This window comes from Saccostrea echinata, unplaced genomic scaffold, assembly GCF_033153115.1.
Source record: "Saccostrea echinata isolate AGI-Se365-2 ecotype Australia unplaced genomic scaffold, CSIRO_AGI_Sech_v1 ptg000012l, whole genome shotgun sequence".
Classification (NCBI taxonomy): Eukaryota; Metazoa; Mollusca; class Bivalvia; order Ostreida; family Ostreidae; genus Saccostrea; species Saccostrea echinata.
The window spans coordinates 22989397-23007735 of NW_026889761.1; the positions used below are offsets into that span (position 1 = coordinate 22989397).

The 18339-nt window shown below is 33.6% G+C and overlaps 1 protein-coding gene across 1 annotated transcript in view; it reads left to right on the top strand.

Moving 5' to 3' along the window:
- The window catches only part of LOC133185562 (microtubule-associated protein futsch-like), a 46319-nt gene that overhangs the window by 9541 nt on the left and 18439 nt on the right, over positions 1-18339 (top strand). Inside the window, exons 13-16 of the mRNA XM_061320855.1 lie at positions 2544-2593; positions 10931-11317; positions 14396-14637; positions 16127-16424. Of these exons, the coding sequence (XP_061176839.1) occupies positions 2544-2593; positions 10931-11317; positions 14396-14637; positions 16127-16424 (977 nt within the window). The remainder of the gene's footprint in view (positions 1-2543; positions 2594-10930; positions 11318-14395; positions 14638-16126; positions 16425-18339) is intronic.

Consider the following 18339-nt stretch of genomic DNA (forward strand, 5'->3'; position numbering starts at 1 on the left):
ATTTGCAGATATAATGCATATGAAATACTTGTGTCATACATTACATGCTGCAACTGACCTACATTTCATGCCTAACTGACGTCTCATGTTCATCATTTAGGTCTGTTCCCAACTAAACACTAACAATATTCAAACCAGACTATAAAATATGATGCATTTTAAAGATGCTTTGTCTGATACATGCATTTGACCTACCTGTTATGCTTGAATGACTCTGGGCCTATACAGCATTTAGGCCTGTTTTAGCTTAAGCTACTACCCACAGAGTATTTTTATGCCTCTGTATCGAAGATTCAGGAAGTATATAGTTTTTGTCCTGTCTGTTTGTCAGCACAAACTTTAACATTGCCCATAACTTTTGATTGGTTGGAGCTATGGCTTTCATATTTCACTTGTGTATTCCTTTGTAACAAGACCTTTCTTTGGGTACCATCATGTTTGACCTTGACCTTGGAGTTTGTCCCAGTTTTGCAAAAATTTACCAAACTTTTACCTTGGCCATAAATTTTGAACAATTGGTGTTAGGGCCTTTCATACTTCACATGTGTAATCCTTGTGATAAGACCTTCCTCAGTCTGATTAAAATCAGATCCTTTGATCCGCTCACATAGATCGCTACACCTTGTGTAGCGATCTAAGTGAGCGGATCAAAGGATCTGATTTTAATCAGATTGAGACCTTCCTTTGAAGACCAACAACTTTGAGCCTTTGACCTTGACCTAGGAGTTTGGCCTAATTTTGAAAAACTTTAACCTTGGCCATAACTTTTGAATGGTTGGTGCTAGGGCTTTCATACTTCACATATGTAATCCTTTGACCTTGGAGTTTGACCTACTTTTGAAAAACTTTAACATTGGCCATATTTTTTGAACGATTGGTGGTACGGCTTTCATATTTCACGTGTATTTCTTTTGAGAAGGCCTTTTCTTGGGCACCATTAATTTTGACATTGACCTTGAATTATGACTTACTTTTGAAAAACTTTAACCTTTTCCGCATCTATTCAATGGATCCTGCTAGAGCTTTCATATTTCAGGTGTATTCCTTGAGGCAAGACCTTACTTTAGGTACCAATTAACATACATATTTGATTTGCATTTTAAAAGTTTAACCTTTGCTATAAGTTGCCATACGGGGGCATCAGTGTTTCACAAACACATCTTGTTTATTTGGTGTTTTTGTCTGATGTATGCAAAACGGAGTCTATCTTTCACCGCGGGTAAAGAAAACAGAATGTCTGTTCATTCCCAGTTTCTGTAATTTTTATGTTGGTATATTTCTTATCGGCTAGGGCTAGGATTACCACCCTGACTTTGCTTGTCAGGAATTTTTGGCAGGGCTCGATCTAAGATTTTTTTTATCCAGGAAGGGGGGGGTCCACATCAATCAGTCTCGGAAATTTTCTGACAATTTTATTACAATCAACCAAACAACCAACTAAAAAAAAAAATTACTAAATCAAACAAACAAACAAACAAACAATAAAACCTATCTGTAATTATAAACAAATAGCCAAAATCTGAAAATCCTATTCCCGGGGGTGGGGGAGTGGGGTTGGGGTGGGGGTGAGGGATACGAGAAGACACTTTAAATTCCTAAGTCAATTTTCTTCAGAAAGATGACTCTCCTTACCGTTTTAAGAAGGGTCCTAAAATCTTAGGGAGGTGGTGGTTCCAAGGCCAGTTTTTCGTTACTTTTACATGGAAATTTAATGTCTCTGAAAATTCCAGGGGGGGGGGGTCCGGACTCTCTCCCTCCCGATCCCCTCTAGATCCGCCCATGATTTGAAATCGGTCTTTTGTTTTTAACATTCCTTCTCCTTCCCAGCTTCAACGTTCCTTTATATTGTAGTAATATTGCTACATTCAAATATGTGTGTTGAGAATAAGACAATAGGTAATTAATACCATAAACAGTGGCAGTGAGCAGTTCATGCAGTTGGCAGTGGAAGTAAGCAGCTAGATAAGCAGTTGGCAGAAAGCATGCATTCAGTTGGCTTTCGTACTGATATATATCCATGGCATCCAAAAGTTTTTAAATTCATTTAAATTGGATTTTTTCAGATATGAAAAAAATTAATAATAATAAATTAAATGAAGTGTGGTAGAAAAATTTAGTCGAATTACGTGCAGGGTCATTATTTAGAATTAAAAAATGTAGAATATTCGCAATGATCAGTAGATCTGTATGTAATCTATTCTGGAAATGTTGAGGACACCAGAATCGAACAACCCTGAATTTACTTGATCTGCAAATACATATGTGATTAATAATAATAAATCTAGTAAATACTAAATCGTTTGGAGTTTTTTTCCTATTAAAACATTTTTTTTTAATTTTGAATGCCGTGTGCATTTGAAAATAATTATATAGGCCTAATAATGCATGATTTTGAATAAAATCTTATTGATGAATATGTGCCAAAGTATTTATTAAAGAAAGATGATATAAAGTAAGATGTTTTAATGCCTTAAATGATGCTAGATTTTTGGATAGAGAGAATTTTTTTTGGAAGGAATGAGTAATGCAAAACTCGTGACGTCACGAAAGAAAATGGCGGAGATCGCTGAATCGGAGAGCGACTACCAGCCAGGTAAATAAAGACCCCCTGTCCTGTAAATAGGTACACGTTACTCCAAACCTTTGTCACAATTCTAGAGAATGTTTTGATATTTTTATTTATTGATTTCAGCTTGCAATGTGACCCTTTTTTCACGGGTAATTTGCCCAAGAACACCGATTTTACGTCGTCTGTCACACTTTATTGTTTGTACTTGGTAAAATCTCGTGATCACTTTGAGAAAGTTGTCAGGCAAATACCCGGTGTATAAATCGCTGAATGAAAATGATTCAGAAGACACACTTTTCTTGTTTTTATTTTAATATACTAAGAATTCAAACGAACAATCGTTAAACGAATATATTTTATCAGTTTAAATTTATGTCATTCTTGGAGGTGAAATTCTTGTTAAAATACTCTATCCATTCATTCATTACTTCATTTTTCTGATATTCGAGTAGCTTGAATGCCTACGGAAACTTATTAAAATGTTAATTTGAGAGGAAATTTGTTTATAAGGTTTCACTGATAACGTTGGTTCAACGCCCAAACAGACTTATTTGATGCCGTTCGAATTTTCTCTGCCGTTATAAATTAAGTTCTGCATCATTCCCTTGCCATACAATGATGCATGTTTGTTGTATGAATAGCAGTAAATATTTCTTAGGGGTGTTTAAAATATACCCATAGACAAGGTCGTAACATACCATTGTAAAGATAAGATTTGTGGCATTTGTATAAATTTGCAGCACATAGATTTTGCTCTCTGATTTTGTATTTTAAAGTAGTTGATGAAGAATGGTACACAGCATAAGTTACTTGTGAAGGGAATGTTTTTCCATTGAACATTTGTTTGTATGTAAGACATTTCTCACACAGATAAAATTATCAATTGATTTTCTTCTTTTTGAATAGTCTTATAAAAGTTTTAATCCAGGGTGTCTTGACTAGAAAGGATGCACATTCAGTATAGCTCAGGATGTATACTACTGTGTGTCAGTTTAATTCATAATAGGATTTATCAACATTGTTTGACTCAGTGCGTTTAAAAGCAGTAAGAATAGTAGGCTTGATGGCTGACAGACTTGGATTTTAATGCTATTTCAGCCTTAGCCCACATAATAACAATACTACATGTACATGCATAATACAGGCTGCCTCAGCATGCTCAGATGAATTGCTATATGAACATATTGCAGCAAAAGCATGTCATATTTTGGGATTTTTTTTTATTTATTTATTTTGGATTTTAGTTAATATTGAGATTTTATGACCAAATGTATTATTATTCTTTTTACTATATAAGTAGGAAAAGGTTGTTAATGGCTTTTTGGTAGCAGTAATGAATGCTACACATTTAACATATATGATTAATTTTTTTTTCTTTTTTCTTTCCTTTTTTTTTTTTAAAAGAAGAGAACATATGAAATGTGTAAATCTTACTTTAAACATGTATAGATACATTGGAAAAGGAGGAGTTTGGAAGATACTTCTGTTGTCCAGCATCCAACATACACTGATTAGACATGGTAATGGATTTTGTCTATGTTGTGTACACATTTGATAGGTATTTCCTGCATCTATTGATCAGTATGTACGCTTGTTTAACTTTCATTTTCCTTAATGAACCTAGAAGAGTTGTATAAACCACAACAGAGTAGGCCCAGACAATTGGTTTAATTCGGTGAAAGAATCTAGAGTTTATTCGGTGTTGTTACTGTTGAATTGGTGAGGTGAAATGATGCAATTTTATTATATGGATATAGATTTTCACAGCATTCGGAATATTGACCTAGTGTTGATAGATATGATAGAACCTTGTCATCTGTATTGCAGTGTGATAAATTTTTCCTAAATGAAGAGGTACATGCAAGTTTTTTTACAATGATTACTTATATGTTAAGCTTGATTGTTCATTTAGTAATAATGAAATAGTCCTTTAGCATATATATACTAAAGTTTTATACATCGATTTTCTGAGTTTTCACAATATTGTAAAAAGCTGCAGAAGAAACTAATTTTAAGACAGACCATGTCCCAGACAAGTGTTATTATTTATATAAACGTGTACAATAATGAACACAATGTTAGCATATCTTATTGTTTTGCTTTGTTTATTATCGGTAGTGTGTCAGGTGCAGTTTGACTTCATTTCTCCTTCTTAATAAAAAAGAAAGTCATAGAAACCCAGACATACTTTATAGACAACATATATTCATACATTTAGTGAAAATTTTAGAGGGAGAAATATAGTACTTATATTTATCTCAAGATTATACGAAGTGCCTGATTAAGAAATCAAGCTGACAAATTTCTTCCCTTTCGCAAATATAAATTCATACTAATATAAAGGTATCGTTTCCTTGTTGACATATAAAATAGGAGTTGAATAGGATTATTTGATTTCATTTTTTGATACAGCAGTGTCTCAATGGTTTGCATCAGCTTGTCTAATGTAAGCAGTACTGACCTATTCAATACAAATACCTAGTCATGTCAAATGATGCTTAGGTAATATTGTATCAATAAGTACAGTTAGAATACTGTGTGGAGATGCTTTAATTACTTTGTACCTCATCTTCTCTCTTATTTATCTATTTGAGTACAGTCAGATGTTACCAGGAATTCTGTAATCTGGCAGTATTCTGGCAGACACCAAAAGTAAACAAATGGCATGTCATATTGAGGTGCAGTGAGATTTTTGACACAATTTCCAGCTGGCTGATGATAAAAGTTTAGGCAGTTTTTATAATGACTGTATTCCTCAATAGGATACTCATCTGGGGAATCCTAGAAATTCTATACCTGTAAGAAGGGTATACTAGGTGTTAAGAACTGGTCATTAACAACTGTGTGTCTCCAACATTAGAAGGATTTTTATCTTCAGTTTTAACTGATTTATCATCAATATATACATGTTGTCATAGGCTGACAATTATAAATGTGTAATAAAATTAGCAAAGTTTGAATAGAAACACTACCAAATGCATTATAGTGCATACCAAGGATAACACAGTGTATATATGTAATCATTTTTCATAAAAATGCTGTCTCGTGTAGAAATTTATAGCGTTATCTCACAGGTAAATCTAAATATGACCTGTATTTTGGTATAATGAGTATACATAAGGTTGTAAAAAATATACCTCTGGGACTATCAGTCACTGGAATGTGACCCTGGGGTTAATTTTTCTACATGGACTGTTTTTATGCTTAACACTATCTATAGAAACTTTATCATCCTTATAACAATATTGTTGGATTAGAATCACCAGTCTTCTTACACCACGGGTACACTCAGTGTAATGTCACATGTTGTTTTAATTCCCTTAATGCAAGGTGTCACTGAGGGATATCAACATAATTTTAACATGCTTTTGTGAATGAAATGTGTAAGGAAATAGAAACTTATGAGGCGGCTCTCGTAATATGAGGATCATTTTCAGCGTCACTTCCTCTACATAATCTGAAAGTCCACGAATTGCCACAGAATCAATGTGATCATCCGCATGTTGAGTTTGTCATTGTCTTGTCGATATATTTCTTGGATTGCTGGGGACATCTCACCTGTGATTTACCTGTAATTTAGGGAGGATTAGGTGGACGATCTGTTGTGAATCCTCAATTAATGGGGGATAAATTCTATGAGAGGAGGACATTTTAGAGATTCTAGGATAAGACAATGGTACACAGCATCACAGTGACAGGTAAGGCCTCATTATCATACCAGGATTGTCTCCGTGTGTGTGGAATGTGTGAACTAGGTAGAGATGCTCTACATATAAAGAAGGAATGGCTTGACTTGATAATGTATTTTGTTGTTGACAATCTGTTGTTTTAAAAATCATTTTTTTCTCTTCACAGAGTGATCTATGAATTCTTCATGTGTAATTGGGATTTAGGGTGGGTTTTTTCATGTTTAACAGCCTTTAACAGTATACTACATTTATGAAAATTCCCCAAATATTTCTTGCTAATGTGTGTTATATCTCATCTAAACTAGAAGTGGAAAGTCAGTATACATAGAGTTTACATTTAAGCTTTTGTATAAGTGGTAAGTTTTTCATAAGACCAGCTGTTGCATAAGTTTTACTCTACATGTATCAAACAGAAGACGATAATGGAGATTTTATACACAATATTATTTTATCACAATTTATTAACTTGATTTTTACACCAGGGCCACAGAGACAACACATCAAAGGGAAAACTAATAAAAAATGGATGATGTTTTTCCATTAACACATTCAGTTACAAATATTCAGCAATGCATTGCAGGGTCTTGTCATTGTTAACATGGCACTGAACTGTAATGAATGGCCTGTGTAATTATTACAACATTTTGTGACAAATGTTTTAATTGGATGTTGCCCTTGTGTAGGGTTTTCACCCCATGCAACATTAAAATGGTGGTGCAGTTTGGAGGAGGAAATTATTCAAATTAATGGATGTTTTTAAGTTGAGTGGTTTTTATTAATCAAGTATATATTGATGGCAGAATCATTTTTAGAAATTCAATCTTGTTAGCTGTGTTAAATTTGTCATTTTTTTCGGCCCAAAAGCTCTTATTTATGACATTTTTCTTTCCTTGGTATTAGACCAAAAAAAATAATAGTCTTGTTTCCTGCTACCAGCCTGAAAAAAATAGGGTAGGTAGGTAGGAAAATTATTTTGTTTTATATTTTTATTTTATTTTATTCTGACAGCATTTTTTGGATAAGAACTAATATAAGATCAAATTAAACATATGTCACAGGTCAATATTGTCTTTTAAAAATTAAATTTCATGTCTTTTTATGCACAACTCAAGTGGTATTTTATGAAAGTCCATATTCAAAACAAGAATTTCATGAAATGCTTGTTTTGTGTTAACACAGAAACCAATTACGGTGACAGAACAATGAAATTCTGGAAATTCCATATGTTTTTTTCTTCCAAAACTTAAAAAAAAACTTTAGGGTCGGGTGCAAAAAAATAGGGTAGGTCGGGTAGCAGGAAACAAGACTATTATTTTTTTTGGCCTTAAATGAAGCAAATTATAAACATTTATGGTAGGAAAAAATAGCATACCATTTAATTGATATGGTGGGTGTTCTTAGCCCTACAAGTCTTGTGAGCAGCTGGGGCTACTGACCATTATACTTTAACTTATTGATAAGGGTCACTCTGAGAACTAATATAAAGTTCATAAGTTCTGTCTATAACTGAGGGTCGTACTAATCTGATGGTCTCTCCGTTATGAAGAATTAAGCCTACAGATTATAACTCTACAGTTACGTGATGTATAACATGCAGACAACCTGGAAATTATTGAAGTTTTGTGCTGTGTAAACTGACAATTCAAAAAATCAGTAAAACCTGCAATAGTGATGTAAGAGTGGAACACATTGTTAAGTGTTTGTGTGAGTCATTTCTACAGGTAAAGGTCAACTTGTAGGACACCATCAACGATGACTTTGACTCCGCAAGGTTAATTAATGACTGCAACAATTTCTGTCTTAAGTTCAGGTTTAAAAAAAATGGCATTGGCATTGAACCTGTTGAATGTCTTACAACAGTTGACGACTCAGACTGTATTACTTTGACAATAATTATGACATAGTCATATGTTTCAATGACCTTGGCATAGTTACTGTAACATGTGAAGTGCTTTGACTGTGTGAGAATAATACAGAGATGAAGTACTAAGTCTGGCATTAACACAGACATTATGTAACTCATCAGTTAACTTTGGATGGTTTTACTTCCAGGTGTGGTATGGTGTTGACGTTGTGACCTACAAACATACATGATACAAGGAGGACTGAGTTCTTATAGACACTCTTTCATATTTTTTTTTGAGTCCAATGTGATTCTGTAATGAGAATTCATATGCAGGCTGTAATTGGTAAATTTTGAGATGGTTTATTTGGTCTAGTCACAATACTTCATAAAACAAGTGTTAAATTTTACAGTGAGAGATGCAGGGTTTTGAGAAAATTTATGCAGGAGGTCCATGCAGGGAGAGGTTGATTCCATCAGCTGATAAAACTCCAAATCTACCATCTTGTCATCTCTAATACTAACGGTCACATATAAGCATTCTTTGAACTCTTAAGATATATGAGCCAAATATTTTGCACGACCATAGATAGGTATTTGGGTCACTCTTTGTTGGTAAATATACTTTTAATGCTGTAGGTAACTACTTGGGGTAACTGTGTCAGTAGATTAGGTTTAATGCCTTTTTAAATGTTGAAATGCATTCAACATGTTCATCATCAAGATCAAATGGTTTTAAATTGGCATGGTTAATTTCTTTTCTTAACTTCAGTTGTGTACAATATTGTGTATGTATAAAAACTAGACAGTTGTGTATTAATCTGCGATTGAAGTAAAACATGTAAAGTGCTGCTGAATTAAAGCATAAAGTGCCAGTTGTTACTGAGAATTCTTACGTAACAACATTCCATGTGTCTACCTCTCAAAAATATTGTATCATTATCTCAGCTCGGAGAAAATAATGAACATTACATTTAAGATGAAGGGGTCTTTGATGTTTTTCAAAACTTCGTACATTATTAATTTTTTGATATCTATCACCGAACTCATTAAAACATTTTTTGTAGCTGTTTATAAGTTTACACACAGACATGACATATTGTTTATTGTTGACATCACAAGATGACAATACACAGATATAAATGATCTTTTTTTTTCCTTGACTTATTATAGGTAATAATCATCAACAGATGACAACATGACAATTCACATACAAGGTCAATATCCTGTGTATCATGACAAAATCATTTTGTAGTTTTCTGTAAGATCTGTCTGGACCAATATCAGTGTTTATAAGAGATTCCTCACCAAGTGATCAAACATTTACTGCATTTTAATCATGTGAGCTAATTATTGATGACCAATTTAAGACTTGTACAACTAATAGTATCAGTAAAATCAATGACTAATTGACATTTCCAAAACAAGTAAAAGTGATAGTCGGATGCTGTGATCAGTGCCTTTGATGTTTAGTGATAATTACCTTTAATTGGAGTAAAGGGGACCTCAAATTGAGCGGATTAGCAGGTACTAATTATCTCTCTGGTGAGTTAATTAGAGTTGAATAGTACTTGAAGTTGAAGTGTGATATATTACAGGTACTGTAGATTGACAATCTTAGTAGATAATTCACCTGACAAGTTATAGGTGTTATAGAATGTGACACCTGGATGCACAATGTGACTAGGGTATGGCTTTCATATGTTGCAGAGGAATTCTATTTTATTTCATTCAACCAAAGATAAGAAAATCAAAGAAATTGCCTATGGAAAGAATATGCTCACAGATAGAAAAAGGTGGCATTGTTTTTTTTTTCTTTCAAAGCTATGTTACTTTAAATTTATTACTGGATTTGCTTTGAAATTTATATTTAAAAAATAAATATATTCTACAATCAATTGCAAGGTCTAGGTTTACCTGTATTGTAGATTTGATATTTGAGTAAAGTGTAAATAACATTCTAACATTGCATATATAATTAAATTTAAAATTTTTGATTAACTATAGCATGTGACACATCCATATTGATTGATTACCCCTCAAAATGTAGTTATTTGGTGATATTATTTGATGGTATCATAATTGCATGAAGTCAACAATCCATTATTTTCTAGACTGTAATTTAGACACATGATCTTACACCTTTAACTTTTTAAAGTGATAGAAAAATGGCCAAGGGTCATAAAATCTCCAGTCCAATGATCTGTGTATAGAGACAACTGAGAATTAATGATGCCCTTATAATTTTGTATCCTTAGGGCATACTTTTTAGGGACTGTTGGGTTTCATATAAAGGGTCACAAACTGTAAAAACAAGCACTCTTGTGTTCCATCTTAGAACAGACAAGAACCCTCCCATTGCTGGTATATTTGTCAGCTCTTTGATTGTTTCCATTATCAAAGCTCTCAGCAAAGAAAGATGGGCAAAGATTTCTTTTCAGGTATATAATGTCTACTCTCTCACTCCAGGTGAAAAAAGCCTAAAGTCAGATACATACAGTGTGTATACAATACCAGTGTTTATCCTTGTATATAGGCCTATTGATTATTGAATTGTGTGTGATACAGTGGCTCAGTAGTGTATATGTGTGGACAGTCTGTCATTTGGAGGTATTATACCTTCTGTTTTTACCTGTATACCTGATCAGGTGTTGATTAACCTGAAGAGTGCTACATAAGACAACCACCTAAACCTCACTCTGGGTCCCATTGCTGCTTTAAAACCCTTGATTTGTACCCCTTCTAACTAATTCTAATTTGTTTGATGTCTTGCTTTGATTTCCTATTTGATGTTTGTTTTAACTTGCAGTTTCACTTTTCTTTTTTCAGATGTAGATCACCACAGTTTTAACCCAGACAATGTGAACACAGCTGAATCGACGACCTTTAACCCTGATCACATGATGGAGGTGGACAAAGTGACAGAGGCAGGTTCCTCTGTGGATGGTGTAGATCACATGTCATGGTCTGGCGATTCGCTGGATCACAGTCTCCGTTTGGAGGAGGTTCCTGTTACTGCAGGGGGAGATCACTCTAATTCACAGTGTATGTCTCCTGCAGAGAAGAGACAGAGGATAGACGACAGCGGAAAAGAGTCTCCTAAGACATCAGCGAGGGGATCACCAAGACCTCAGACGGGGGACAACCATTCCGTGTCATCAGGGAAAGCTTCCTCAACAGAAGAATCCAGAAAAAGTCCAGATCATAAAGCTCAAGGTAATTTGTTGTAGTATTTCACTGTAGTCCTTATTACTGTTGGCTGTTTCAGCAGTGTTGATAATTGTTTAGGAACACAAGACCAAAGGTTTAATTGTTGTGAAAATGAGAAACAGGAATAAGATAATAGGTTATATTTAAACCCTGTTTAGTTACTGCTAGCTTTATGTAAGTTTGATTTTCAATGTTTATTAAATTGTTTATTCATTAAGTTAGCTTTAAGTCCAATAAGCAAGTTCAGTATTGAGTTAGGAGCATGGTCTTGCTGTACATATAAGTTAGTTTTGCATATTGCATTTGTTTGGCTTATGTAATATATTATAATTCCCATGAAATGCAATGTTTGAACCAAAATAGAATAGTCCAGCACTCCCAAATTCTGTATAACATCCATCAAACATTCATATCTACTGCTTTAAAGTGGGTGCTGAATTTTAAAATGACTAATACATATATAGTAACACAACAAAAAGATATTTCCAAAGTAGATAATGATGTTTAAGATATTAGTAGGACTTAATGATTGTGCTGTATTTTTCAACAGAGGAGAGCGATGCCGTTAAAGGTACAATTTACGTGTGTTTCAGTTGTCTTGTTGATGTTTATAACACGTACATAGTGATTGGAAATTGATGTAAACATCAAATCTCACTGAAAGATTAATAACAGTTACCACAAAATTACAATTCACAAACTAATTTTGCTGTATTTCTGTAAAAAAAAAAGGCAATTATTCTTTATAAAACTTTTATGATTAAGTTTTTTTTACGATTGGAAGATTTTGCTACAGTTGACTTGATTGCCTCCCCTTTTCTCTAGGGACACATTTAATCACAGCAGGAAGGTCGTACGTTGTTATAAACGGACGGGTGGTAGGCAAGTAATGTTCCAATTTCAACTCTATGTTCTTCTGCGGGACAAACCCAACGAAGGACCACAATCCATCTAAAAGACTTAATGTTTTTCATCAACATGCTAATAATGTAGGTCTTTTTTTTAACCATGCAAAAATGGGCATATTTAAAATGTGGTTTTCCATTAATTAGAATATAAATGTTTTTAAATTTATTTTTACAATGAAATAAAATTTTTAATAAGGAAGATTTTTACTGAAATTGCCTCCCTTTTTACCAAGGTTGTGGTCCTTTTATGTTGGTACATTTGACCTTATCCTAAGGTCTGCATGCCAGTGTGATAGTCAGATTTTCCTGTGTCTGTTATGGCTTTTTTATGATATTTTTATGACAGGGTCTATAGCTTCTATTGACACACATCCTACCTGTAGCATGGTGTATACCTCTGATTTATTTATGTGTATTCGGTGTATTGATGGTCATGTCACCTCCTCTTCTCCCTTCAGTTTATTTTTAGTTATTGCTAGATAATTTTAGCACCCTTTTTACTCTATTTATGCAAATTTGATTTTTAAATAGTTGTTTTGTTTCTATAGATATTGATATTAGAATTTGATATTTATTTACTAAAGTAATTTTTTATGCATTATCGAATAAATGCTACTTAATGATAGAAATCTAAACTGGGAATAGTGGAATAGCCTGTTAGATTTTTAGTGGGATACCATGTAAAACAGTAAAGGAGGGGTTGTTGATCATAGGGAGATTTGGCACTAAATCGGATTCCTGTATATCTAGAAATCAGAGTGTTGGCTTTGTGAAGAAAGCTGTAGACTTCAATAATTTGGCAAACACTGGAACAAACAAGGAACAGAGTTTGATAAAGAAAGGCAACATTTATCAGGGCATTGTACAAATTTTATTTATAGTATCAGGATATTTATAAATCACATTTTATCTACATAGTAAAATAAAAATAACACAACATGAGGTATGTCCTTGCATTAAATATGAATGTTACACGCTGTCTACACATGACCTTTGAGAGTTATAATGATGATTTATTATAAATCACTATTACAACATGCCTAATCAAGAATTATTATCACATATATATTACTCCAGTGATGTATCAGTGCCAGTACACTAACCTTTTACACCATATCTACTCCAGTACTACATGTATGTAATATGCACTGTTACATAACAGTCCGACCATGTTCGGGTCACTTGAGTGTCATAAGACTTTCTGGTCGATTAACTGAATATATACTTACACATATATTATTATAATGGAATTAAGTCACTTATTAGTATCTTATTTCATGTAGATAATTCTAAGTTGTACAAAAGTGTTGAACAAAAAATGTATACTATTGCAAAGAAATGAAATCAGAAAAAGAATTCCTGTACGTGCAGGTACTCCATATCACAGTTATTTCAGTTATACAAGGTGACACCTGTGTAAAGTGCACCTTGAACATGTTGAAGTAGACGTCTAGATGCACATCTTTTTACTTACGATTTACAGATGATTGGTCTACTACCACAAACACTTAATTATTATTTTTAAATGGGTTATGATTTAATCATTTTTGGATGAAATATGAATGAAAGATTTATTGATCTGTCCAATCTAAATTTTTATCCACAGTCAGAAAGAAAAGTGTTTTTCTTTTGATCTTAATACCTGGTAGGAGATCTCTCACAGATAATGGTATCGGCCATATTTATAAAGCTTTAATTTCGCTGATTTTACCTTGATTGAAAATTCATCATAAAAATAAGTTTCTCATTTGATTAACTTTCCTTACGGCTGTGAACTGTTGTTGTGATAGGACCTTGTAGAAAGAGCAGGTAACATCTGTTGTGTTGACTCTGATGCTGATAATTCATATGGGAGACGTTTTAATGTTGCCAAAGATGGAAGTTGATGCATCAACTCTCATACAACACGTGTTGTTTTGATGAGGACTTTATCTACAAAAATTTTGCAAATCTGTCTTTATTTTTCACATCATCGGATTTAATGTTATGACTCTACAATGGCTGCAGATATTGGAGAACATACACATGTCTCTAGTTAATCTTTGAACATTTGCATTATAAGCAGCTATAAAGTGAAATGTTAGGAATAAGTGATGACAATCAGATGATTTATTGGTAATTAACTAATTAACAATGATAATTGAGGTCATTATAACTGATGAAACTGACACTTCAGATGCACAACGAAAAGAAAAAGAGAAAGAAAGAGAGGAGAAGATTCGTGTTCAGCGAGAGAAAATGGCTGAAGAACGGGCCAAAAAGTTAGAGGAGATGAAGGAACAGCAGCGATTGGCCCAGGAGAAGAGAGACAGGCAACTCGAACTACGACGGATGAAAATCGAGGAGCTACGGAGACGTGACGAGGAACGCAGAGTGGCTGTTGAAGAACGCCGTAAAAGACTAGAAACCCAAGACAAGGTAAGAAAAACCATGATCAAAGTTGACCAGTTCAAAGTCTGTTTCACAAAATATTTCTGTTGTGGAAAATGTGTGAAGCAGCTTTAAAGTAATACTGCCCTCAAGAGCTTTGAGAATACACCGAGTTGCTGCTAGATATTTCATTGTCCTTTTGTTTGCAGTATAAATGCAACAGAGAACCTTAACATCAAACACATGCAGAACCATTACATATTGATCTCCTTCATTAGAGAGCTACAGTCTCTGGTGATGATACTTTAATTGTGAACTTCAGAAATATTTAATGCCAGAGTTTACTTTGTAAGATATCAAGTTAAAGGGAAAGTGAGAGAAATAGCATGGCTATAAAGAGATAGCAGTAGTCCTGGGTTTGTTTGAATGAAGCAAGCTTCCACGGAGTACCTGTTGGATCATAGAATCAAATTATCACCTTGATGTTGATAACAATCTGATTTTGTGAAATATGTTTAAGTTTGTAATGAATATATGTACTTCAAAATACTGATAGATTCTTTTGATGTAAATAGTTGCTTTTTACAAGTATTTTTTATGCATTTTAATTAAGCAGAACATAATGGATCAAGCTTTATATGAATTTTGCAATGTTTTCTAGGGAATAACGACTCTTTATTTATGCATTATTTCTTTTATTATTGCACATGATAATTTGAATATTGCTCCATTTTGAAACATATCACTACCCAAACCATGACCTGCCTACTTCAAAAGAAAATAATGTCTTTGAAAATTTGTTGTCCAATTCCCAAAGCACAAATCTTTTTAGAGCAACATGAAACAAAAAATCTCTCTGAAATGTTCCACACAGGAACTGAAAATTAGCTCTAAGCCTTTGTACATGCGGTATGGCCATAATGGTAGGTCCACATTAAAGAGCATCAAACAGTGGAAGAGGAAGTGATGATGTGGTGCCGTTGTAAGTCTGGGGATGTGTACCTGGAGGATGCTGCAGGTGACACATCATCGATCTTGTCACAGGCAGCAATCCGTGGTACCATTTATATTGATTCATAAAGAAATCAGCTTCCTTTTCCCTGCCTTAAAAGACCTGCATAGGTTTTGAAAGAAATTGATTAAGATAGAAAAAATAAAAATGCTACGTTAAAAGGTTTTATCACACAATGGTTCTCTACACAGGAGTTGTGAGGATCAAGGACATGGATCATTTGATGTCACATTGTCTCCCACAAAAACATCTGCCACTTTTTCCCTTCTCAATTATCATAACTGTCACCTAATGTAACAAAGCAATCAAAAGAGTTGTTGAGTTTATCAGTTTTTAAAGGCACCTCTTAAAATTTTATGCAGAGAATACAAAAGAGATCCATACTGCACAAGTTGTTAATGAAAATTTTTATTATGTTATGATTTGAGGAATTTCATTTTAAAATCACTTTTTCTACAAATGTCAAATGAAAGTCTACTTGCATAAAAATTTGTTTTACTCAGACTTTTTTCTCTCCATTTTTAGGCTAGAAAGGAGGCCATTATCCAGAAATCCAATGAGCGTCAGACGCGGTATGAACAGTGGAAGGCCCAGATGAACAGCCGTAAAGGTGGGATTAGCTATGTGATCGGCTTTGGAAGTCGAGCACCACGCTCTGTGTGTCAGCCTCTAGAGCGCCGCCGATCATCTTCTCATAGCACAATCTATCGTCGCTCACCTCAGGGTTCTGATGCCGACTCTTATATCCCTCACAGACGGGCTTTCTCTGCCTGTAGCGTGCGGAGACACTGCTGTATAGATATTAACAAACTCACGGGGCAGGGTACGTCAACTAATCAACAACATGTCAAGTTAAAGTTCAAAGAATTCTGTGAAATTTGTCATTCTGTTAATATAAGCCCTGAAAAAACAGGCTCTTCCCCACAGCATCTAAATGTGAAGTTTGCTCATAGGAAACTCAAGTTACAGGGGTTTAAGAAATCAAGAGCTCAAACTAGCAAACAGGAACAGAGAAGTCTAGCTTTGTATGGTTCTCCTGTAAAGGAGAAGCCTTCATTGTCAAAAGTTAATAAAGTCAGCAAACCTCCCAAAGCTAGACGAGCTCTGTTCTCTAAGCTACACTTGATGGCTACTATGAAATCTATCAAAGAGGAAACATAATGAAATCTATGTTTGTGATAATGTTGAATATTTTGGTGCTTTTTAATTTTTTGGATAACTCTTGATCTATTTATGTGTATGTTACTATGACAGTCCCAGATTGATTTATTTTTTTGCATTTTCTCTCCTACTTCCCCCATCTCCTACAATAGAGTAGTGTGATTTTGGTTGAAAGCATGGGGTCTGGGGGAATCTCTGAATTTTGTGTTTTTTGTTGGGGAAAAAATTGTGACATGTTGTTTATCATTTATAATATAATCTACTTCTATTTCCAACAGTCAGTACTTAACTTCATAACTTGTCCTAAAATGTGATAATTCAAGATTTTAGAAATGAAATGATGTATACGCTAATATACATGGAATTAAGAACTGGCTGTTTAGTTTTTCTACCAGCTTGGAGGTAAAACTGTCTCTTACGTTATATTTATTTCCATTTTGCCATTTTTTTCTTGCATATATTATCATAATTTTGGGTGGTTTGAATCTCCAAGTAAATACAGAAATATTTTTTTTACTAACATCCCTTTTTGCTTTGTGTGTGTTAGTTTAATGTTATGACTTGATTGGTCTCTGTATAATGTTAATGTGTTAAAGATTAGGCGGTCTTGTTGGAGATTCAATGTCTGTGTGTTTAGACTGACTTACAAGCCTGTTAGTACTAGCTGCTAATGATGTGAAATCTACTAACCAAGTAACAAATCTAAAAATATATATCATGTATTAAACACTGCTTTTATTTAACTCATAGCTGCATATTTTCATCAAGTCTCATCCTGATCTCTTCTCATTGCTAAAATTCAACATTTTCTGAAAACATTTGAATCATTTTTATCATGGCGGTGCGGTGAAAGAGGCAACTGGTATACTTTTTCACAAAAATCACGTTGACATTTCTTTGTCATTAGTTTTCTCCTAGCTTTTAAAGTTCATTTATTAGATTTCATTTTATAATACTCAATCATTTCATTTAATTTTTTTTTCTTTTATTTAAAAAAAATTATAAATAGACATTCCAAATCAATGAAGGAAAACTGACCAATCAGTGGTACTTTTTGTTTTAATCACATTGTAACTTATTATTTTCACATTCTTTAAGCTATACTAACACAATTAAGATTTATGCACAATATTTGCTATAGTATATATATATTATGTAATAAGGATTATCATATTATGATTGATAGTTATGAATGAAGTATACAAATAAAGATTAGAAAAAAATAAGAACTTGGATTCCTTTCTTTAATACAAATCAACATGGCAACTGTTGTCAAGAAAGCAGTTCCTTGATAGAGGACAAAACTGAATGTCAAGGTCACTTGCACCCTGAAGAATATTGAAAGTACAGAAAAAGATATATATAAAGAAAACTATGTGTGTGAACATTTTAAAGGCAAGAATTGTGAGGTAAACTGTAAGCCTTTTGCAACGACAAAAAAATATGTCAGCCTATTGCAACAAAAAAAATGTCAAGCACTTCATAAAGAATTGCCTTGCTGCAAACTAAAAACAGTGCAGTATTATATTTTCTCATGAACTAGAACCATTTTCTATGTTCTCCTCAAGAACTACCAA